General features: G+C 43.5%; 2 protein-coding genes across 2 annotated transcripts in view; one reads left to right on the top strand and one right to left on the bottom strand.

Annotated features, from left to right (window-relative positions):
- Positions 1–11,779, top strand: part of COL19A1 (collagen type XIX alpha 1 chain) — a gene marked incomplete at both ends in the record, with an annotated part of 189,375 nt that extends 177,596 nt beyond the window's left edge. The window contains 5 exons of the mRNA XM_084260981.1: positions 2,533–2,703; positions 3,623–3,689; positions 4,914–5,069; positions 11,332–11,409; positions 11,643–11,779. Coding sequence (XP_084117107.1) covers positions 2,533–2,703; positions 3,623–3,689; positions 4,914–5,069; positions 11,332–11,409; positions 11,643–11,779 — 609 coding nt within the window. The remainder of the gene's footprint in view (positions 1–2,532; positions 2,704–3,622; positions 3,690–4,913; positions 5,070–11,331; positions 11,410–11,642) is intronic.
- Positions 11,780–21,241: 9,462 nt separating this feature from the next.
- The window catches only part of COL9A1 (collagen type IX alpha 1 chain), a gene marked incomplete at both ends in the record, with an annotated part of 68,411 nt that continues 66,783 nt past the window's right edge, over positions 21,242–22,869 (bottom strand). Inside the window, 2 exons of the mRNA XM_084261344.1 lie at positions 21,242–21,426; positions 22,585–22,662. Of these exons, the coding sequence (XP_084117470.1) occupies positions 21,242–21,426; positions 22,585–22,662 (263 nt within the window). The remainder of the gene's footprint in view (positions 21,427–22,584; positions 22,663–22,869) is intronic.

Genomic DNA, 22,869 nt, shown 5'->3' with positions numbered 1-22,869 from the left:
TTCAGAAAGCTGTCAGTTGTTTCTTACAATTCTGCAGGAAACAAAAAGGTTTGTTGATAACGAGGGGGAAATCTGCCTAAGAAGTAACAGTGAAATACACAGCAGAAGTCTGCATCTCGGATAAGAGATCAGTGGGAGGGTTGGAGCTGATTTATTTTTTTCATCTGTGGAGCAGGTATTACAGCCCTGCATCTGTCAAAGAGGTTGCAGTGATTACGGAAAATAAGAGAGTTACATTATTCTTGCCACCGTTATTATTACTGCTGCACAGTGTACTATTTCACTTTGAGACCGGCTGTTGCAGCTATAGAAAAGAGAAGCATCAAAATTGGAAGGACAGAACAAAATTCTTGAGTATATTCTTATAGGATCTTTTTTTAAGGAGGAGATGACTTTGGCTGTGAAATATCCTTTGAGTGAGGAAACGCTACAGCCACGACTACTTTATAAACCAATTGACAAACCAGTTGAAAATGTGGTTCAAACCAATTAGAAATAAACCTTTCCAGTCATTTCAACAACAGATTAAAGTACCAGTGGCTGGCTCATTTGTGGTTATTGTCTGCATGCCTCGATTGCAGACCAGGAGCCCCCTAGACTAGAGTGTCTAGAAACCCAAAGGGCAAGACAATTCTCCTTCTGCACCCAATTTAGTACAATGGTAAATGCAAGAGAGAGAACAGTAGAAAGGAGGGGGACTGAATAAATCAGCACAGTAGACAGAGATCACAAAACACAAATGTCCTACTCTGGTTTTTGTACAGTTCACATTGGAGAGTTCATAGAGAAATCTGGCAGAAGATATGACATATTTTTATGAATTTTTACCAGGAACTTCTTTCAGACACAAAGCAAACACCAGTGGCAGTTAAAAAATGCTTGTTTGAAAAGTGACTGCAGTATTTGATCTGCCTCCTACATGCTGGCAGCCTGTAAAATGGGAATTGTTTAGAAGAAAAGCAATTCCAGGATGAGCTCTGCACTGCCATAGCACCGTGGTGTTAGACAAACCTGTGGTGTTCTTTCTGGTAACCTACCCTTCAGGTTATAAATCTGAGAAAATGCATAGGCATATTCGAGGTTGGTGGCCCTGCCTGTGGCCAGAGGGGGGTGGGGTTGGAGCTCTATGATCCTTGGGGTCCCTTCCAACCCATGCCGTTCTATGAGTCTATGATTTATGTATGAAATAGATTTTTCATGAAAACATATTGTAAGTATAGTAATCTTCCAATAGCTGTTTTACAATTGTGGGTGTGTGCATGTGTTTGTGGTCTCACTGGAAAGCACTATCAGACAAAAAGTGTTCAGTGGCTACTGGACTTCAATCTCCAAAAAAAGTGAGTAAGCTAAAATTTGTTAAAGGCTATACCTCTTTCAGGTTTTGCAATAACGTATGGTAGAACAGTTGTTATTCCTCAGTTTTATAATGTTTCAAGTCACTATCAGTGAGGCAAGAGTGGGGGGTTTGGAAGCAAAATTTCTTAAGGCCAGGAAGGATCCTCCTTCCGGGAGACCACAAAAGTTCTGCTTCTTAGAGTCCTTCCTCTGCCCTCAATTTCTCAAGGTGTTGCAATACATGTATGTCCTCATGCAAAAGCTCTATGCAGAACAGAACACTTTTCCCTGTAAATCTTAAAATTTGTAAAAGCTTTAAAAGGTATGCCTTTTCCATCAGAGTATTACTCTCCCAGTTCCCCCAATGCACATACGTACACTTTCCTGCTCCCACAGACTTGAAAATTTGAGTCTTTGACAAGGTTTACAGATGTAGATTCTGGATTTACCTAGTGATTATGTAGTCAGTTCTTGGTACTAACATTAGCTGAAGTGATGCAGCAAGGGCAGTCAGTAACCCTGAAGACCCTACCAGCTGTTCACCAACAATCTGAATGTGTGACTTGCACCACTCTGCTCCACAGCTGGAGTTCAGTGATCTAATAGCTAATAATGAAGTCATTCTAAATTATTTAATTCCTCTCAAATAAAAGAAATCTAAATACCAACTTGTCAGTGATGGAAGGTGTTGCTGCCCAGCACATTGCCCTTTAATTTGTTTTGTTAGCAAGGGATTCACTCATTATAAATGAATTTGTGTATCTGTTGATTCCTTAAATGAAGTTTTGTGTACATGCAGAAATAAAATATTAGCCTTCTAGGGAAAGTGCAAGAAAAACTCCTGGTGTCTGGGAGAATTTGACCATCCAAATTCTACCTGTGCCATATTAGACATTTCTAGATCCTTGTATAAGGCTCTAAACTTTCTGCACCCATATTGTGCCTTTAGAAAATGCATTAGAGAGTCAAGAGGGGTTTTTTTTGGTCATTAACTTTAACATCAAAAGTGTAAGAAAACAGAACATTACTTGCTGTGTTTCCAGAGACAGTGGTTAGCCTGAAACATCAGCATCCCTGCATGACTTGTAAAATCTATTTCTGAACAGGGAAGACTTTTCTCTTTAGCATTCTCAGGAGACTTTTCCTAGCTTGTCCCACTGTGTGTAATGGTTTTCTGTCTGGATTTATTTTGTGCAGGGAGATCAAGGTATTCCAGGGGACAAAGGTCCACAAGGTGAACGAGGAAAACCTGGCCCATCAGGAGAGAAGGGGGATGCGGGTCCTATTGGGCCACCAGGAGACAGAGGCTATCCAGGATCACCAGGTCATCAGGGTCCCCCAGGTTCTCCAGGACCCCCAGGGTTTCCAGTAAGTAAATACAAGTTTTCCTTGGTTGCTTGTGAAGTCAGATAATGTGAAAGCTACATGTGCTGAGCAGTGGAAATCAAACCAAGCAATAACACAGCATCAGAAAAACTAAGATATCTCTGAGATAACTTCAGTGTTCAGTTAAGTGGTATAAAAAATATACCCAGGTGATCGAGCAGTTATTTTAAATTCTTTTTTAAAATATGTGCTGTGGATAGACTCTAATTAACTATTTCTTTAGCTCCTGTCAAATCAATATGGCTACTAAATATGCTTAATTTTCAAGTTTTTCATAAGCTTCAGACCTAAAGGGTGGGTCTTTGCAACTGAGAAAGAAAAGGAGGCACGCAAAAATGACTCTGAGTAAAAGGGAAATCAGTATTTAAAAAGACATTGAAAGGCAGCTTGTCAGTTGTAGATGTCTCGATTAGTCTCCATGTGCTCACAGGCACAAATCCATATTACGTGTCCTTTGTACATACAGTCAGATAGGGTAAAGCCCTAAACACCTTTTCCAGTGCAGTTATTGGTCCTGTGATGCAGTTTTAGTTAGTCAGCTGTGCATCAAAGCAAAGAAGGAGTAAGAAGTTGGTACACGCTCTGCAAAAGGCAAGTAAAGCACAGTGGTGCCACTGGACATCCTTATTGCCTCCTTATGCAAATTAATTTCCATACACTTAGCATCCTGATCATCTGGACAGTTGGGAGTGCCTCTTCCACCTCATGGTATTAGTGGTCTTTGTATTTGCAATAAGGTACAATTTGATATTTGCAATAAAATCACAAAGACATTACAATATTTAGTGTTTGTTAAAAACTTTGCATTTTTAATGCTAATTTCAGCATTTTTAAAATTTTTTGTAGCATTGTGAAGTGCCCTTTGTGTTTCTTCTGATATATGTTTTCTTTTCCTCATCAGGCTGATGCAGTTTCACTTGAAGAAATAAAAATATATATCAAACAGGAGGTTCTTAAGGTTTTTGAAGGTAAGGAAATTAAATTTTCTGCAACTAGATACAAATCTTAAATTCTGTTCCAAATGTTTTATATCCCAGTGGCCTTCTTAAACCTTTCATTTCATGTCATCTAATTCACATAGCACTTAGCAGCTGCCTTGTTGCCATAGCTATGTTTAACTGTTGTTTAAGCCTACTTCATATAAATCTGTTCAGACAATTATAGATTAGAATCACAGTATCACAAGGTTGGAAAGGGCCTTTAAGATCGAGTCCAACCGTTCCCATCCTATGCTAAACCATATCCCTAAGTACCTCATCTACCCTTTTATTAAACACATCCTGGGAAGGTGACTCAAGCACCTCCCTGGGCAGCCTGTTCCAGGCCCTGACAACTCTTTCAGTGAAACGATTTTTCCTAACATCCAATCTGAACCTGCCCTGGCACAGGGATAAAAGAAATCATATAAAACTTGTTGAGGCAGTTTTTCACTCTGTAACAAGCCATAGCATTTTGTGTGTTTTCACCCTTTCCCAAACTGCCACCCCTTAGGAGTTCAACCTACTATATCAATAGCAGTTTGTTGGCTGAAGTTGCCTCCTTTTCCCATTCAAATGGAGTGGTAACAAGTATTTAGTCTGCTCGTGAATAGACAGTATTAAAAGGTGTCCCACCTACAGGGAATGTTGGGGTTTGTCTTTAGAGCAGTTACATTTTCTACATCTCACTGGTATTCCTAGAGATCTCATGGGTTTGGTTTTGTCTAAATAATAATGTTTACGTTTTCACAATAATTTTCAGGATTTCAGCACACTCCAAGAACTGCTTGTGGTATTTAAACTCTACTTTGCAACTTAATATTATTAAGTTACAAACCTCTAAAGGTAGCTCTGCATAAGGATGCTAATTGCTAACTATTATATGTTCATGTATTTTACTTCCACAAAAAGGAGTCAGAAGTCATTTGAAATACTGGAACACATTAGGAGAAGAGACTAGTGATACAAACTTTAGTACAAATCTAAAGGGTAAAGTACCCATCAATTTAGTGCAAAGCAAAGGGCAAAGGCTCAGATGTGAGCCTAAGTGGGAACTGAAGGCATCAGGATTTATAGGAGCACTAATACCTTGACGCTTGGAAGGATTAAGCACCTTACTTCCAGAAACTTACTTCAGCTGGGGCTTTGGGATTTACAGATTTTCCCATATTTTGCTAGCAGATTTCTTACCCGCTTTTTTCTTTGTTAATGAAGAAAGGATGGCTCAGTTTGTGTCCCAGCTGAAGCTGCCTGCAGCGTTGCTTGCCTCCCAGGCTCATGGAAAACCGGGGCCCCCAGGAAAAGATGGGTTACCGGGGCCACCAGGAAAGGATGGCTTGCCAGGGCCACCAGGAGAACGTGGAATTCAAGGTAGGACTTCCAAAAAATGTTCCTATGAGTTGTATCTTTAAATTTTTATACACTTGCTAATGATTATTAAATAAGCCAGGATTTTCAATCTAGCTTCCTAATGATTAACTTTTAAAACTGTACTTATATTTTTCCAGACTAGATCTAAATATTAACCCATAGTTAATGTGTGGATTTTACTGATTAAAAACTCCTAATCAGTGCATTTTATTCTAATAAGCGATAAAGTTAATTACTGACAGATATCTAGAATACTGTAGCAGTTATTTTTTTTTCTCCAAAATACCTTAACAATGAAAAAAAACTGTGCCAGCACTCTAGTGTAACTATTTAGATCCTGTTCTATATTGAGAGACCATCTTACTTAAGAAACAAAATTTGATCTCCAAGTCCAAGTGCTCTCAGCTCTGATCCTGAGACAGCACAGGGGAGGAAAAACTGCAGGCAAAAATTATTCTTTAAGAAGCAGTGAAAAGTGAAATAGCACCACAGGAATTCTTGTTGTAGTCAAGTAATCTATTTTCACAGATCAGTTTCAGAATAATCAGCTTTTCACTACACCCCAAAGGGTAATCTGTACACTGCAGTGCATCTGGATTGTTCTCATCTCAATGAACTGACTTTCACTGCAAAATTAACATCAAGGGATCCAGGCTCATTGGAGCTGTGCTCTGCTGTAGTCAGCCTCTCAGAGATTAACAGGAAGAGGAGAACAGAATAAAGGAAAAAAAAGAATTTATCAATGAATAATATTTTGTGGGTGGGTAATCTGTAATTTGCAGTTTATCTGTAGGTAGTTCTTTATTATCTTTTGTTAGTTTGGTCTGCTCTGGAGTCAGAGCAAGTCAGACTGGAATGAAGAACATGAGAGCAAAGCTGAAGATGTGTGGATCCTAAAGCTATCAGAAGAATAAAGACTTACTAACATTGATAAGCGCAAACCCCTGACAGAAGCTTGAAAAATGTGATGAGCTCAGAAAGAGAAGAACAAGAATAAAGGATCCAGGAAAGCGATAAAAGGCTTATAATCTTACAACACTGAATTCATCATTACCTAACTATGCAGATCACTGTGAACAGTCAACTTCAATGTCAGTGCCAGATTGTTCAATGATGATGTATGTGGTGGATAGTCTCAGATACTTCTGGGAAGTGGAACACTGTGCTAGGCTTCTCTGCCAACTAGTGACCATCACGAGTAAAGATGATAGCTCTGCTTGAAAAATAATAATAATAAAGCTGCTTTTTCATGCCTTATGCTGAAGTAAAAGTAATGCCCTGTGCACGCAGGACTTCCTTTTATTTTACTGATTTGCTCAGTACTCTTTTTGAATAGGAAAAGGTAAGCTAAGTGAGGAGCATTTATTCCTCTGATAGATCAAGAGATATGTGAAATTATATTTCCAAGGAAAGAAAACCAAAAGTTTGTCTTGCCTGCTTTTCACACCCTAAGCGAGAGAGTCCCATGAGAGAAGCACACTTACAGATACCCTTCACGCCTTTCCCAGTTGTGCCTCTGTGTGTTACGCTTTTCTGCCAACAGTAAGAAGAAATTGAGCTCTCTGAGCAGAGATACCCTTCCATGTTCCAGCTTATTTTCAGCTGCAAAAGACATAGCAGACAAGATTTCCTGGAGAAGTGTGTTTCGCACACGTGCATCTGAGACCATCGAGGTGGCGTGCCATGGGCGTGCCCACACCATCGTACACTTTTGGGTGCTGACTGACCCATACTCCTTGTTGTGTTTCACACGTGGGTGTAGCCCAGATTGCCTGCTCCAGGGCTTTGCCATGTGCACTAATGTACATCTGGGCTATTGGAGTGAAACAGTCGCTTGTCCCATACAGCCAGTGAAAAGAAGTAGGTACTGTTAGAGAGCAATTAACAGAACTTCTACAAACACCTCTGGAGACTGTTTGTGGTGCTGCACACTGAGCAGAGAGCCTGCTAGAGCCAGCCAGCAGGAAGGGCAGGTGTCAGTCACTGTGTGTCCAAGGAGATACTTCACTTGCTGCTTCACCAAGGTCCCTCCATACGCCCAAAGTGTGTTCCCAGTTACTCCAGGAACTGCTCTGGTATGACCTGGCCAAATTGCACCAGAGCCACCTTCTGTGCAGCAAACCAATAGGTTAGTCCCAGAAGCAGCAAACATAGATGCTAACTTTTGAAAGCATAGGCATGGTCTTCAAAAAGCATATTTAAGGAATTGCTGGACTCTTGGGCCAAGAGTCCTTCATTTCTAATTATGCCCAGAATTGTTATCCGCTGGCCTTCAGCAAGGTCATTCATAGTGTATGTTCCTCAGGTCCTTCCCAGTGGCTCAGGTACAAATAATTCTGATTTTATAGGATGGTCTCAATAAAAATACGGCATGCAAAACAACAAACAACTGCAACTTCTATTATAAAACATGCAGTTGGTATTAAAGACTTTAATCATGGATGGAAATGTTTTTATATAAATGTATTTTCTTTATTTTTAAGAAATAGCCTATGGGATATGCATCAGCAAGCTGAGAGTGGGAGGCAGGGTCACCAGTGACATGTCTCAGCCCATTAGACCAAAGGCACCTCAGGATACTGTTGCAATCCAGAGATCCTTTATGTTATTATGACTTTTTTTTCACCACAATAAAAAAGATTTTGTCTTAGTTAAACATCACTTTTTTTCTATCAAATTAAGGAAACAAGATGGGTTTTTAGGTCTTCATAACTCATAGTAGCCTTGAGGAGTCAAATACCACAGCTCAGGAAAGAAAAATACTATGTGATGAATAGGCAAAGTTCCTTTACTTTATTACTAATCTCTGTTGTAAAATTGCGTCTCTTATAATAATGATTTTTATGGTGGGAGCATGTAGAAACCTTGACTGACATCAGGACCCTATTGTAGTGGACATTGCCCGGACATGGTTTCTCTTCTGAAATAGCTGCACTGGTTTCAAGTGTTACCTCCTGTAAACTGCTTTTTCAGCTGTGGAGGGTGAGGTTGAGCTGGTTTACTTTGGTTTGAGACTCAGTTACTGCCTCTCAGCTGAGAAGGCTGCAACATGCAGGAGAAATTCACAGCACTCACTGGGGGCTGGATCAAAGGGCTTGCTCTTAGCACTCTCCCGTTGCTTTGCAGTTGTTTGTGTTTAAGAGCAGAGTATTTGCACAGTGAGACACAGGTGATGCTTCGGTCTCACTGTTACCTGCCACAGCAATGTGTTTACCTCACATATGTATTGAAGAACCTCAGACCTTTCTAGATACTGACCCGTTAGCTTCAGGTGCCATGTCATCCCTGTGGATGGAAGAGGGTCTCCAGGATACAGGTGGGATACCTTCTGTAGCTGTTCAAATGGGAGAACTTTTTACCTCCAAGTTCACAGATATGAACTTGTGTCACTTCCGAGTGGAGCTGAGGGTGTTGCAGCAGCAATGCTTCTGACCATGATGTATGGGGAGAGCACAGAGAGCTGTATTTTAGTTGCTGTCCCTCACCCCTGAGCAGGAGAACACTTCTGCATTTGAACACATACTTGCTACATCCTGCTACCAAGTGTTTACCGTTCTACCCTTGTTGGGTACATGTTTACATACCACAGCTTTTGGGTTGCAGAAATCACAGCAAAGCTTCTGGAACCCAAGTGACAGGCTTTGCTAAAGCAGTCACCTAGCGAATTAAGCAGGAACCTCTTACTGGAATTGTAATTCTACCAGTAAGAATAGACAACATCATCTGTGTGCCTTTACATTAAAAACAGTAAATGAAAATATGATTTAAGGTAATATTTTCCTTTGACTGTGTACAAGTTTGTCAGTTTAAGCTCAGAGAGAAGGTGGTACTATCCTCTAGAAGTGGCCCAGACTCCTCTAGACACTTGGCTCAACTCCTGAACAAAATATACCTCATTAAAAATAGAGTATTTTCCTGCCAGAAGTACACGTTACATTGTTCGGACTGTTTACATAAAAGCCTGTTTACTACTATGCTTACGCCCTTGTAAAAAGGTATGAAGCCATGGTTTTGGAAAAGATACCTGCCACTGCATACAAGTTACACCTTTGTGTGTGTGTTCAGATACAGCCGGTGATGGTTTACGCTACCCTGGATCATACATTTGCGTTGGGTGGCTGTTCTTTGTCCTATCATGGGGTTTTTTTTCCTTATTGCCTTGAATTCCAGTGATGTTTACAGAATCTGTCAGCCTCAGTCCCTTTTCAACTACGATGTCTCAGATACCTACAGTAATGGTTACTATGGAGCATGTAAATGTCATCTACCTTAAATGTGATTTCTCTCTTTTCCCCATAGCTAAAGAAATGCAAACCAAATTATTAGTGGCAGCACCACTTTGTAAAACTACAATTACCTGGGTTTGTAGTGAGAAATGTACTGTAACTGTCTACTGTAAATTAAGAAACATGGAGAGATATATAATAAACAGGAAATGTAATAGATCCTGTGGTTGTGTGATTGAGCTTCTCAAACAGTGGCACCTCCCACAACGTTATCTGAGCCAACCAACTTGATGTAGTTACAAATGCGACCGTGGCCATTAAAGAGCAAAATCAAGAATCCTGATTGAATGCAAGCACCTGCACGTTCCCTTCTCTGAGTCTTTATAGCTTGTGTGTGTATCTGCCTTGTGCAGTTCTGCTTAACACAATGCAGTGGCCAGAATGCATGATTAATATTTAGTTTGTGCCTCTGTGAGCTTTTAAACAGTGGATTTCCTTTTGTCATGGTGTGCATGTCACTCTGCCTGCACTTTCTGATGGTTTTGTCTCACTGTAATTTCCTTATTGGGGTGCTGAGAGAAGAGTAAGATAATTGCTGCTCTGTTTTGAAACCTGGAATGACTGCAACAGGTGACAGACTTTCTACTGAAATGCACAATGAGCTTGTGCTTAACAGAAAGCTTGAACACTCTGTGTACCGGTCCTGCTGCATTGTGTCTGTTGTAACAACCCTGAACTGGTACCCACAGCACTTAGGGCTGTCCTGAAAAGTACCAGTGTTGCCATAGACCACGGTACACTGACAAGACAACCTTTGCCACCCATCTGCCAGTGCCCGTTAATCATCGTGTGACATCAGGAGGATTGATACCACTGTGCTGACTGCTCGGCCGTGACTCCACTGTGTAAATTCAAATTAAGTTGCAGCTCTTTGCAAGGGGACGTTTATTGCATGGCGTGTGCAACACTGAAAGTGCACTGGTCCCTAAAGCAGGACAAATGTCGTTCCAAATGTGACCAGGAGTTGGCAAATTGACCTTCAGTGTGTGTCACCTTACATGCCAGTGCCTGAGGTGCTGGGGAGGGAAAAAGCGTTTCCTTATAATCGCTTTTAAAGTAAAGGGTTGGGGCAGGTGTTGCACCTGTTCTTTTAAAACGCTTCCATCCCGCCCTACATAAATTACACGGTCTAAACAGAAAAGCCACATTTTTAGACAGATTTTTCACTTGCAATATGAAGTAAAACATTATATTGATACCCACGAGTCCTCTGCTTTAAAGCAGCCAGAGGGTTTCCAACTAATACTTTTTACAAAGAGTTTAAGGAAACGAAACAGGTTGCCCGTGAGTTGCAGCTGTTGAGAAAGACAGAAGCTATTGGAAAAATACAGAGTTATGGCCTGTGAAGAAAACAGACACAAATATTCAGAGTATAATTAGTAATGGCCCCCTGTTAACCATATGTGGGCATTGGGGTCAAAGTAGGCTTTGTGTGCTAGAAGCCATAATCTGTACAACCTCTAAAGGTGCCTCATCCCACATGAGGGCAGCTCTGTAACACAGGGGTGGGGGGCTTCTCTCTTGCATAGGGGAATACCTGAGCGTACAACAGTATAAAAAAGTGCAGGCAAAAAGATTTGTGTAGAGTGGGGAGGGTGAAGTCTCACTTCACTTCAAGGGCTGCCAGGGAAGGCCTGGTCAGAGGTGGCCTTTGGGTTGGTCCTTTACACCACTTCATGAAGCAGGTGATGCTGGAGCAGAATACGCCTTTGGTTCTTTATTAGAGGAACTTCAGGAAGGTAACAAAATCTTAGGGAGGGGGAGGCTGCTAGCAAACATGGTCAGAGCCCTGTGGGGAAGGGTGCAACATTTGCTCCGGAATTCCTTGTATTTTCCAGAAGGAATATGTAAATATAAGACCTGTCTCAGACAAAAATTGGAGTGTGGGTTTTCCCAGTTACATTTGTCTTGATAATTTCTGGCCAACACGGTATGTGGAAGATCACTGTTTGTTTTCCTATCTTTCTTCTGTGTAGGTTATAGAGGACAGAAAGGGGAAAGAGGCGAGCCTGGAATTGGACTGCCCGGTAACCCTGGCCTGCCCGGCCCTGCAGGTACAGACCTCCAGATTCTTTTTGCTGTTGTTATTTGGGAGCTAACACGCCTTTCTCCTGCTTCTCTCATGGGTTTTACACCCCTGCCTTTCCTCCTGCGTTTGGCTGTAGCGCGAGGTCAGGCCCACCTGCCTTCTCGCGGATGAGTTGGCGCGCAACTGCCCATCAGGGGTGAGAGGCGGGGCACCGCACGCGCTGGGGAGGGCTCTGCTAATTCTCCTTTGTTTTACCAGCCACTGGCCTGCCGGGCCCGCCGGGAACGCCAGGCTCACCCGGACCACAGGGGCCACCCGGACCCAACGGAAGATGCAGCCCAGCAGATTGCTATTACCACATGTCACAGACTCGTTCACGCACCAGCGGGAAATAAAAACCCTCTCCCAGAGACACTTGGATTCACAGTCACTTTTCACTCCTCTTAATAAGTTACATTAATTTTTATAATACTTGGTGCGTTGGTTTTTTCCCCCCCTCAACACTGCATGGTCTAGGTTATCTCTAGGGCACAGGATGGAGCCTTTTTCTATGTTATTTGCAGTGTTGTAAGTACGAAAGGATGACATTTATTTTCCAGAGTGCATTCCATGTGTAAGGTTTCTCATATTTATTTTGCTTAGAGGAGAAAATAGGCCCAAATCATTTTCTTGAGTTTCTTTCTTCCAAAAAAAGATTATTTTATTGTAACTTAAGACAGTATGTATGCCTCAGTGTATAAGCAGGCGCTACTTTTCTTGCTGGTGGTGAAGCTTAAGTGGAGAACATGCATTTCTGAGGTTTTAAAGTGTGCCTGTTCGTGGCGAATGCAGGACCTGAGCTGGGGCACTGGGAACGCTGTTTGGATTAGACACTGTTGTCCCTCAAGGAGACTCCGGCACAGCTGCTGAACCGGGTCTGTGTTGTGCATCATGGATGCCACCCACCATCTCAGTCACTTCCTAGATGTCAAAGAAGGAAACGATGACGTGATCGTGATCTCTGCCACCCCATCCAACGTTTAGCTTCAGTCTGACTGGAAATTCGCGGATGTTGGCCCAGCTGAGGGCTTGTATGTTCATTTACTCATGGTTACCTTTACTCCAGGTATTAGGGGTTGGTAGTGGTGTTCCTAGCTGAGAACTGGCACGTCTTTTAAGCATAACATGGACCTCATAAATGTAGTATCGCTGCCTGTAACCAAGCTATTCTGTTGTTATGTCAGCTTACGGCAAGGATGACCTCTTGCTTTGGAGAAGAGGTGGTGGGTTTGCAGTGAAACAGTCAAGGAAGAAACTTCACAAACCTCTCATCTCATCGGTGGCGCAGCTTTCCTCTTCTTCCTGCAATAATCATGTGCCAAAACAAGCTTAAGAATGTGGAAACAATGGAATGGAAAACTCACAGGTCCTTCTTTTCCAGAGAAATGTGGAAAAAGGCAAAGCCCTCCTTGGAAAGCACAGAGAGCGCGACTGCATGTGGTTTGCAGGCATTCAGCAAACCCAATGGACCTGATGTTGTCAGTGAAGAACAAAACAGAGCAAAGCGTAGATCCTGTGCAGCTCAAAGGGCTGAGCAAAAGAAAAGGTGGAGAAAATAGATCGCAGAGATGCCGAGTCTGAAAAGGAGGGGGGAGAGTTGGCCAAAGTTTTACTCCCGATTAGTAGGAATCCTGTGATCCTATATCCATCCCAGGGACTTTGCTACAGCGCCATAGAAAGTGACAGTGCTTTGAGAGAACACTGCCAGCTGAAACCCACAGCCTCAATAAACGTGTGGTACGAAAGCAGGAGTGAGGACTCTTGCCTTGCCATGAGGAAACCAGTCATTCTCTCCTGCTTCAGGCAAGGAAGAGGTTTTGGTGACTTCGTTCGTGAGCAGTCAGGAGCCATCGGTGAAGCGTTCCCAAATTTGAAAGTGCTGGGTTCCAGAGAAACTGTTGTGAGGCATGAATCTGGCTGACTTCCGGGTTCTACTTAAAAGGAATAACTGGTCGGAGTCCTTAAAAAAATAGCAACATGTTGGTATTTGTTCTGAATGGAGTTCCCAGCACTTGCACCCAGACTGGAGGAGGCTGATGAGTGAGGTGATGTGATGTGATAGCGTTCACCTGGTTTGCTGGAGAGCACAAGCAAGCCTTCAGGCACACTTTCTGAGAGGGGAAGCATACCCACTTGCTGTGTTAATCAGATGTTTGCAGGGAAGAAGGTGCTCAGCGCAGAAACGATGTTTAGGTAACACTGAGATGAAAGGCTGGAAGAAAACACCCAGGACAGACAGGAGAGGGCAGCAGGGAGGAGGACGGCAGAAAACCTGTGGCGTACCATGAAACCATCTCCTGAAGGGGATCTGAGAGCAAGGGACCCCTCGGCGGGGTCGGAGTGCTTTCTCTATCCCTTATGAGGATGGGGACAGACAGGTCAAAGCCCACAGGCGAACCACAGTCCTCAAGCTTCTTCTTATCCCTCACTGTCCCTCAGGAGGCAATAACTGCCCCTTCTCTAGGCCATCACATCCTTTGCAGCTCACAGGTGGGTTCCTGTCCCATCAGGAAGAAGGTGCATTTGGAACGAGTGTTCCTGCCTGTGCTTAGCTCAAACCACGCTGCTCGAGTTCCAGACCTCCTGTGCCCATGGAGCACATCTTGGTTTCCCAGACATCCACATCTGGTAGCTGTGTGAACGCTGGGAGCTGGTGAGGCAGCTGGAAGCTGAGCTTTTGTCCTGAGGTGGCGACCACTGTCCGGGCCGCAGGTCCACCAGCCCAGCGAGTACAGCCAGTGGCCTTGCACCAGCGTGCGCATGGGTGTGCGTACGCCACCAGCGAACAGGCCTCACGTACTGTTTTCCATTCAGCCAGATGAACTGCTGGTCAGCTATCCTGCATGAACATGTTCTCATCGATTTCTTTTTACTTCTCTAGTAATTCCAATATGTGTAAAAATCTAAATATTTTTTTACTTCCTAAGTTAATTTTAATCTTCATTTTCTGTGGTAATACCGAAAAGGGTGCTGTCTTGTAAAGGATATCCGTGCGACCGAGAGGCTTCCGAGCAGCCCCCACCTGGAAGGCTGCACAGAGCCTTTCGCGCCGCCTCAGTGGTATGTGTATATTTTGGGGCTTTTAGATAGCTGAAACTGAGCATCTGTTACTTGCCGGGTGCAGTTGCTGTATGTTAATTTACTTGAACTTATCAGAAAGCTGAACATTTTTTATATTTGAAGAAGTTTTATTTTTTCATCTATGTTTCCTACAGATGCCTTTTTCTTTTTATAGGCTCAAATCTAAAGGTCTTTTTAAACTGTATTGGAACACTGTCACTTGATTTGCAGGCAGCTTTGGCAATTATCTCGATGCGGTGGTTTTTTTACTTTGCTAAAAGCCCACTTTAATTTTCTCTGGTGAGAAAACGGGTATTTTTTCCTACGGGCTATCTCAATGCCTTTTGTAAGACGCCACGTTCTTCACTGAGATAGAGCAGAGTTAATCCCAGCTTAACTTTACTTCACACTGGCTTGTTCCCACCCTGTATTTTTAGTACTGAAAGCAGAATGTTGCTGGAAACACGCTTCCGCATGGTCTTCAGGTTTGGCCCCTGGCATTTCTTTGCCGTTTCAGACTTATTTTTTTGTGAAGAGGGCTGGGGAGGGCAGAAGGGTGCTGATCTGTTTTGCTGTTTGCTTTACGCATTTCCCGTCCGTTCCACACAGCCTGTGCTGCAGTGAGCACTGCAAGGAGCTAAACACAGCTGATTATTTCTTCCAGTAGCACGAGATATTTTTTTCTGATTGGGGAATGTTTACATACAACAGGGCTTCAAACTGAAATAGCTTTGAGAAAATGTTTCAGACCTTTGTTAAAAGCTCTCTGAGCGTTGCTGTAGCTCGGGGTCAGGCTGTTAGAATTCATGGCAAGTTGCTGTATCACCTACTTAAGGAGGTGTTGGGATTTTCTTCAGGTAGTGATGCGCAGAGCTACTCCCTTTGTCCGAGGGAAATAACAAACCTGGAAAGGGGAATTTTTCTTGAGGCCTCAGCATCCTGCCTTCTGCCCACACCGCGGAGTTCTAGCCGTCTTTTCAGGACGAAGGGTAAAGCCCAGGCTGAGCTCCCTCAGCAGTGCACGGAGCGGTGGCCCAGCGCCGCGCAGACTCACGGCACAAGGGTCAGTGTTTCTAAGTTTGCTCTTGAGCCTGACGTTTTTATTGCTTTATTTTTTCCTAAAAGGCATTTATTTGTGCGTGGCAGTATTTGCAGAAACGCTGCCTCTCTTGGGTAAGAATTTTTCAGGTGATAAATAGCGTGTAGACTTTGTGGTTTGTGTGTATACACATTGTAGAAGAACACATGGACACCCCATTCTCGGGGGCGTAATGATGTTTGTCTCCAGGGGAGCCACGGTTAAAAAAACAAAGTCCAACAGCATTACTTCCTACCATCAGGTAACAGTGCAGCCTCCTTAGTAACATTTTAAAATCCAGTGGTTTTGTCTTAAACTGGATCTGGTTTCCATGCTAACAGAGCACTGTGATACGGAATCAGGATTGATTGTACTGTCCATCTGCCATTTGTTTTATGCTTGTGGATCCTGACAGCTGGTAGATACGCACACCTTTGTGAAACAAGCATCATTTTTAAAATTAATGGGTAATGACACAAAACGTTTGGGCGCTGCTTCCTTTTCACAAGGGCGAAATGCTGTTTGCCATGTCAGTGTACACTCAGTTTTCTTCTTCTTTTCCTGCAATGTTTACATAAAAGTCTTGTAAAGACCCCGCAGGCTACACCAGCGTCTGTGAACTTGCTTCTCCACACGTGCCACACAAAACCCCACCCCCAGCCTCACGTGTCCCACTTCAGCAGAGCCACGGCTCAAACGTGGCACCTTAGAATATGACAAGTATCTCAGGAATCAAAACTGTTGGTTTGGGGTTGTTTTCTTTTTAACCCAGTGCTTGTTAGATTCAGGGTGTACTGAGTCACGTGAATTTTGCTTGAAATCTGTTATGTCTGCTACGAGAGGTTACACTGGGTGGATGCTTAAGTCCATCTCCATACACGATACACGGAGGTGAGCGTAGGCCGCAAGTTTAATCGTGACTTTGCCTTGGTTGGTGTTTAGGTGGAAAACTGAAGGTTCACAATACCTTAAGGAAACGTGGTTTTCAAATCTCCATTTCTAATAAACGTTACAGATTCTAGACCAAAATAAGTTTGTCGCTGAAAAGAATGTAGCCTACAGGTCTTTTAGCAGTTGGATCTCTGAGTCTGTGTTCTACAAACACAACTGCATTTCATTATTTGCTGAAGTTTCACTGTAAATATGTTCTGTCTCCAGTCAATAGATTTGAAGGATTTTCAGTTATGTACCTTTTTTTATTACTTTAATTTCTGAAGGCTGCACAGCTGTCCCTGAAGGAGTCGCGGTACCTGCCCACTGGTTGCTTCTTTCCTTCCTTATATTTTTTGATTTGCAGCATTTAAGGGTCGGTTCAATGGAAATGAATTAAGTGGATAGCAAATGGCCTTTTACATTATTGCCTGGCCGTTTACTTCTGCAATAAGGATCTGGATGGAGAGGAAAATGTTCCACACACCCTGTTCTGTCAGAAATGACCTTTCCTTCCATGTTCAATCACAGGAGGGAGGATACGACAGCAAAGTATAGAAATAAGAGGCACAAAGCCTCCACTTTGGCACCAGGGCTGCCACCTGGGCTGCCTGAATTTGGAGGGGGGTGGGTGTTGCTTTGGGCCACACTGGGGACATGCTTGGTTTTCCCACAGGTTGGGGAAACTCAGGGCTCCACAGACTGGGGAAAAACAAAGTGAAAAAACTCAGCCATATATATATATATATATATGTATCTATTGATGGAATTTATAATCTCCGAATCAGATGCAGGTAACTTTCCTGTTGGAACAGGCACTAATCACTTGTATTACAGAGGCACTGAACCATTTAACTTCAGGGAACTGTAGGCAGTTTCATTGCTTCCCTCCTGATAAAATCCCAGGAGAAAAACAAGAAGTCCTGGATCAGTTGCATTTTAAAGGCTGCTAGGTAATCACTGGACAACTAACTTGGCTTCTCTTCAAATGCCATAGTGGCTTCAGCAAACATGCTTCACAGTAAAGCTGCCACAGCTTTACTCGTGCTTTTAACTGCATACACAGCATGCAGAACAGGAAAACAAGAGTGAGGGGAGGGGAACAAAACTACAAAACTGAGGACGTAACAAACCAGATGGGAGGGACATGCCCTGCAAAAGAGGCAGCTCTGCTTCACCTGTGATACGTGAGCAGAGGCAATGCCATGACTGCATTTTAAGTGGAAGGGAAACCAGGTAAGAATACAGTGCAGGTCAAGCAAACACCCCTCACCCAGTTATCTAAGGAATTTTAAAACATTCACAAAACCACAGCACGTGTGTTTGTACCTGGAGCCCCCCTGCTCAGCTCTGCTGGGAGGAACCGATGCTGTGTCTGAATCTGAGGGACCTGGTTCCTGGTTCCCTTTGTCATTCAGGTAACCTCCAAGTACCGTCTCTTGACACTTCCCTTTTGGAGGAAGCATCGATTTGGTTGGAGATTTGTGTGAGGGTATTCAGGGAAGCAAAATCTAGCGTCACCCTCCTCCCTGGTGTGGCTTTCTCACCTTGTTTCAGTGCTCCTGTGGCTAGAGAGGCACTTTGGCCTCAGTGAAATCTTCACAGGAGGTTTTTGGTAGCAGCTCCTACTAGGTAGGTGGAGCCCGGTGTGATGGCTGTGGCAGAAAACTTGAATATGTAAGTGCTGTCTATAATCTATAACGGATAATATGTATCTCTATTCCATCACAGTATTCAGCAACAGCAATGCTAATACCAGCAGCCTAGTGGGGAAAGCATGAGGTCAGCATTTTAAAGCTTGTGCAGACTTGGTTACCATTCTGAGGACAGTCGTTAAACCTTCTCCTCTCGGTTCCTGCCTAGACTGAAGTAACTGAGGAGCTAAAAGGTGTGTTCCTCACAGCACAACTAGACCTCCAGAGTTAGGAGCAGTGACAGAGATCCTGGTGGGTAGAAGTGATTTTCACTGGTCTTTTGTTGAAAAGAAAGCTCATGGCACTTTCAGACAATGACCCAGAGATGAGAACAAGAATTACCCCAGGCTTCACCAAAATCTCAGGGAGCATCCAGTTAGAACAGGCAGCACACTGTCAGTGGGTTGTGAAACCTCTCAATCTCTTCTTTGTGCTTCCTAAAGGTATTTATTTAAACTAGGACTCTTTTTTTCGTGTATCACCACTTTTACACAATCCTGTCCTAAGTTTCCAAACCTTTATTTACTTGGATGTGTTGTCACTAAAGTTCAGTTCCTGGTATTTTTGCTATAGCACTGTTCTCTAGATGAGATTTCTCCACTCTTGTACAAGATTCAGGATCGATAAATCCTTAAAATCAGCCAGTGTGTCCCGTGATGATTTAGCCTGGGCCTGAGGAGTTATCCTGCAGTTCTGTATTGGGAGGTGAAACTCCCGAGTGAGCCTGAGGGCAGAGAACCCCTCAGGACCTGAAGCTGTCCGCTGGCAGGGGTTCTGCATTGAACCGACCCTGGGTGCTGGGTGTGTTGGGCTGTAGTAGCTCTGGTTTGGCTTCACGTGCAGCAGTTTTCTCTCCTTCGCGAGTTTCTTTCCTTTTGTGGAATTTTATGCATTTTTTTCAGACTGTATTTTTTAAGCACTTCACATTTGTATTTAAATGTTGGGGGTTTCTGCTTCTTTCGATTCCTTACGTTTATGCATTGCATACGGAAAATAATATTTTCCTGCTGTTACCAGTTGTTTGGTTGTTGCTTTTTTTTTTTCTTTTTAAGAGTTTTACACACTTTATAGTCAAAATAAAAGTTTGCTGGTGAAACTGCAGTTTGTCGCTGCCAGTGCCGGGTTATTTGTTGCGCTGTGCACTGAGTACTTTTGAGTCCCATGCCCAAGCTTGGTAAAAACCTGACCCAGTTCTAAAGCTTTATAGAGCACCCCGCCAGAACAACGAATCCCTTTCGTTACACCCGTCCCTTCTGATGATGTCTGGTTGAAGTAGGAGATGTGGGGTGTCAGGGCTCGGGCCGACCGGAGGGGCAGAAAAGCCATTCTGACTGAAGCTTTGCACAGTCTCTCCTGGGGAGGATTAGAGAGCCCTTTCTGCCTATTTTCTCCCCCCCATCTTGTCCCAGTGCTGCTTCTGCAGCACTACACAGGCAGCTGTAGACACTGGGAGGTAAGACTTACAAAAGTTCAGCCTCTTTTATATTTCATCTTTTTAAATACTGGGCTGTGCCATGGACAGGGTTTTTCAAAATTAATCCCACTTTTAACTCATTCTCAGAAGTCTCCAATAAATGTGTTTAGCAGGCAGCTTTAGCAGACTGTGTTCTCCCAAGTGATCTCAGCATTTTCTGCCAATGTGAGGTACCAGAGAAGCATCTCTGAGCTGCAACTGGAGGGTCAGGTCTGGTTCGGGGCAGCCTTATCTGCTGGGTTTGGTCAGTAACTCCTGTTAGAGCGTGTGTTATGCCAGTACCTTTCCCTTGAGTTTGTCTTGTGCCTCATGCCAAAATGCACAGCTCAGATGTTCCTCCTATTTCTTTATATTCTCACCTAGGATCAAGTACCAGACTTGGAACATAAAGAGACAAGTAACAGCTCGGAAAAAGAAAGACAAAAATAACTCAATGCTTGAAGCAACCATGCCCAAGTTTGTATTTGAAACTTTGGGGGGTGGTAGTTAGAGAAATGCAGGGAAACATCACAGGATGGTTTCATTGTTGTCTTGGAGAGAGAATACACTTCAGAGAAGGTAAAGTCAAAACCACAAATAGTTTAATTTATACAGCGAGAAACACAATATCCACATTGCACATTTTCCTCTAAAAACTGAGTTTATCTAGAAATGGCAACTTGGGATGTCTGCTGGCAGCCTTCCAATGTAACCATACATACAAAAACATACAGGGGGTTAAACATTATTTATTTGGTTTTTTTGTACAGCCACTGATGTTACTTCAAAAATCTGTAATCTCTACTATCAAACTCTTCTATTTCTGGGACTTGAAATTCCCTCGACCGCGGCTTTGAGCCTTTTAGTTCACTTTCACATAGGAGGAGACAAGCTGGAATAGGTTTTGAACAAAATTATGAATGCAACACAAACTGGAGTGGAAAAATGAAGCAGTTATTCCATGTGGCTTATTCATGCCAAACCCAGCGATTCCATCTTTACAGATGTATGGCATAAAAGGTGTTGGGGAGGGAGGAAGGAGGGAGGTAAGTACAGCCTCCCATCTGCGCTCCTACAAGTGAGTTGAAGAGCTGGGGGAGGCTTAGCACGTCCCCTACAGCACGTAAATAAGTGAAATGGCTGGGGGTGAGGTGATGGAGTTTGTATGGCAGTGCTCTGGAATTGATAAGCATAAAAGAATAGCTACAACTGAAGTAAATAAACTGTTCCTTTTTATTTGATGGCTGAAGACAGGTTATTTCGCTGTACGTCATACATAGGAATGAAGTAGGGGAGGAAGAGAAATCGCAGAAACTCTTTTATTAAAAATAAAAAATAAAAATAAAAATAGACAAGTGCCTTTTCCCCCATCCCAAAGGGAGAAAGACCCAGAAGGCAGCACCTGTGTTTCTTTTCTGTAAGCACCGTTGTTCCAGCTTGTGTTAAAGAATGTACAACCACTGTGCTAAAAATGTCTTGCTGAAACCTTGAGAGGTTGAGAGGTTTCACCTTGTTTGTATTTCTCCTTCATTCCTTACTTTTTCTCAGCTGTCTGTGCAGGAAGTAAATTGATGCCAACACCGTGTGGCACTTGCGTTGCCCCTCATGGCCCTTTCATGTTCTTACCAGCTCTCTGTCCAGCCTGCATCCTGCAAGACGATGGCTCGCAGTACCCAGGAGGGCCGGGAGGGCCAGGAGGTCCCGGAACCCCAGGCTGACCAGCCACCCCAGGGAGACCTCGTTCACCGTCACGGCCTTCCCTTCCATAGCTGGGTTTGCCTGGTTCACCTGGAAAAGTGGATGCAGGTCTTAAAATTGGGAGCATCTGGCTTGCTGAGCACACAGGTAGCTTTACCACACATCCTGATCTCAAACGCTGTAGGAAGATGGCTTCCTACTGCCCTCAGCAGACACCCCACAGAGGTGTGCACCTGGAGGGGCAGTTTCCCTCCTTTCAGACTGTGCACACACCCATGGCACTGACGTTTCAGCCCCACTCCTCTCCAGTTAGACTGGTGTTACAAAAAGCCATGGGGTGTAACTGGCTGCAGCACTGCAGGCAGGCCTGTTGGTGACGCATAGGGAGGCATAGCTGCTGCTCAGTACCTCAGAGCTTTGTAACTGCCCCAGAAAGAGACCTACCAACAGTTCATTTTCATCCTCCACTCAGGTAGGGAGATGTGCAGAGTGGGACTGCTGTGGGGCACTAGCAGCCCTCTTCTAAATCTTCAACAAAGTGATGAACTACAATGACTTTAGGCAGCCTTTTCTACTGATGGCTTTCTAAAGCAGACAGCTCCGCGTTTCACAGCCATCCTGCATCTCAGCTTACACTCAACTGAGTACTTTTTTTCCCCCGTTTTAGAAAGGGAACACATTTTGGTGGGTCCTGTCTCTACACACACACACAGAGAAATGCCCCGTAGACACGGATGGAACCAGCACGGTTATTTTCACTCACTGGCCACTAGATGCCAGTTGTGCTGCACTTACCAGCAAGACTGTGCTGGACCCGTTACATAACCTTGTGATTAATCACCGCAAAAAGAAAGGAGAATTGTATTTTGAATGGCCTAAATTATGAATGGACAGTTTGAAGACAGCTGTGGATGCCATGGTGATAAGGCTGTTTATTATAGATAGATAAATGCTTATGGGGGGGGAGCCTAAAACACAGCCAAAAAATCCCCCCAACTTTGTACATACTTTTCCTTATTTTTCCACACAAAGACAAGTGGGGTGGTAACTCTTTCATAAAAGAAAGACACTTTCATTCCCATTTGTGACTACATTAGTATCTACAAAGTAAAAATTTTAAAGTACTGTTATTTGGAAGCTTACTGCTCAGCAGACACCTTTTGCCTTTTCAAGGCAGCTTGAAGTAACAGTTCTGAACAAATCTTTACTACATCTTCTCTTCTTTATCCTCATCCTTGTTAGACTTACCTGGAAGACCTCTTGGTCCAGGGTGACCTTTCAGTCCTCTGCCTGGGAATCCTCTCTCCCCTCTTTCTCCTGGCTCACCTAAAGTAAATCCAAGAAATACTAGTTACAGCCAGCTTGGAGTGTTATTTCTGGTAAGTTCTTGTCAGAGGTGAACAGCTAATAAGCAAAGAATTCAGGTGGCTGTATATATTCTTAGCATCTTTGACTGATGTCCTGATACTTGTCCTTGTTTGGGGTTTGTTTGGATTGGTCTTCCCCTGTTTGAGTTATACATGTTGAAGGGGG

Source organism: Gallinula chloropus, assembly GCF_964237585.1.
Source record: "Gallinula chloropus genome assembly, chromosome: 3".
NCBI classification, from domain to species: domain Eukaryota; kingdom Metazoa; phylum Chordata; class Aves; order Gruiformes; family Rallidae; genus Gallinula; species Gallinula chloropus.
The sequence above is the reverse complement of the archived record's forward strand: the minus strand, read 5'-3'. Positions and strand labels throughout refer to the sequence as shown.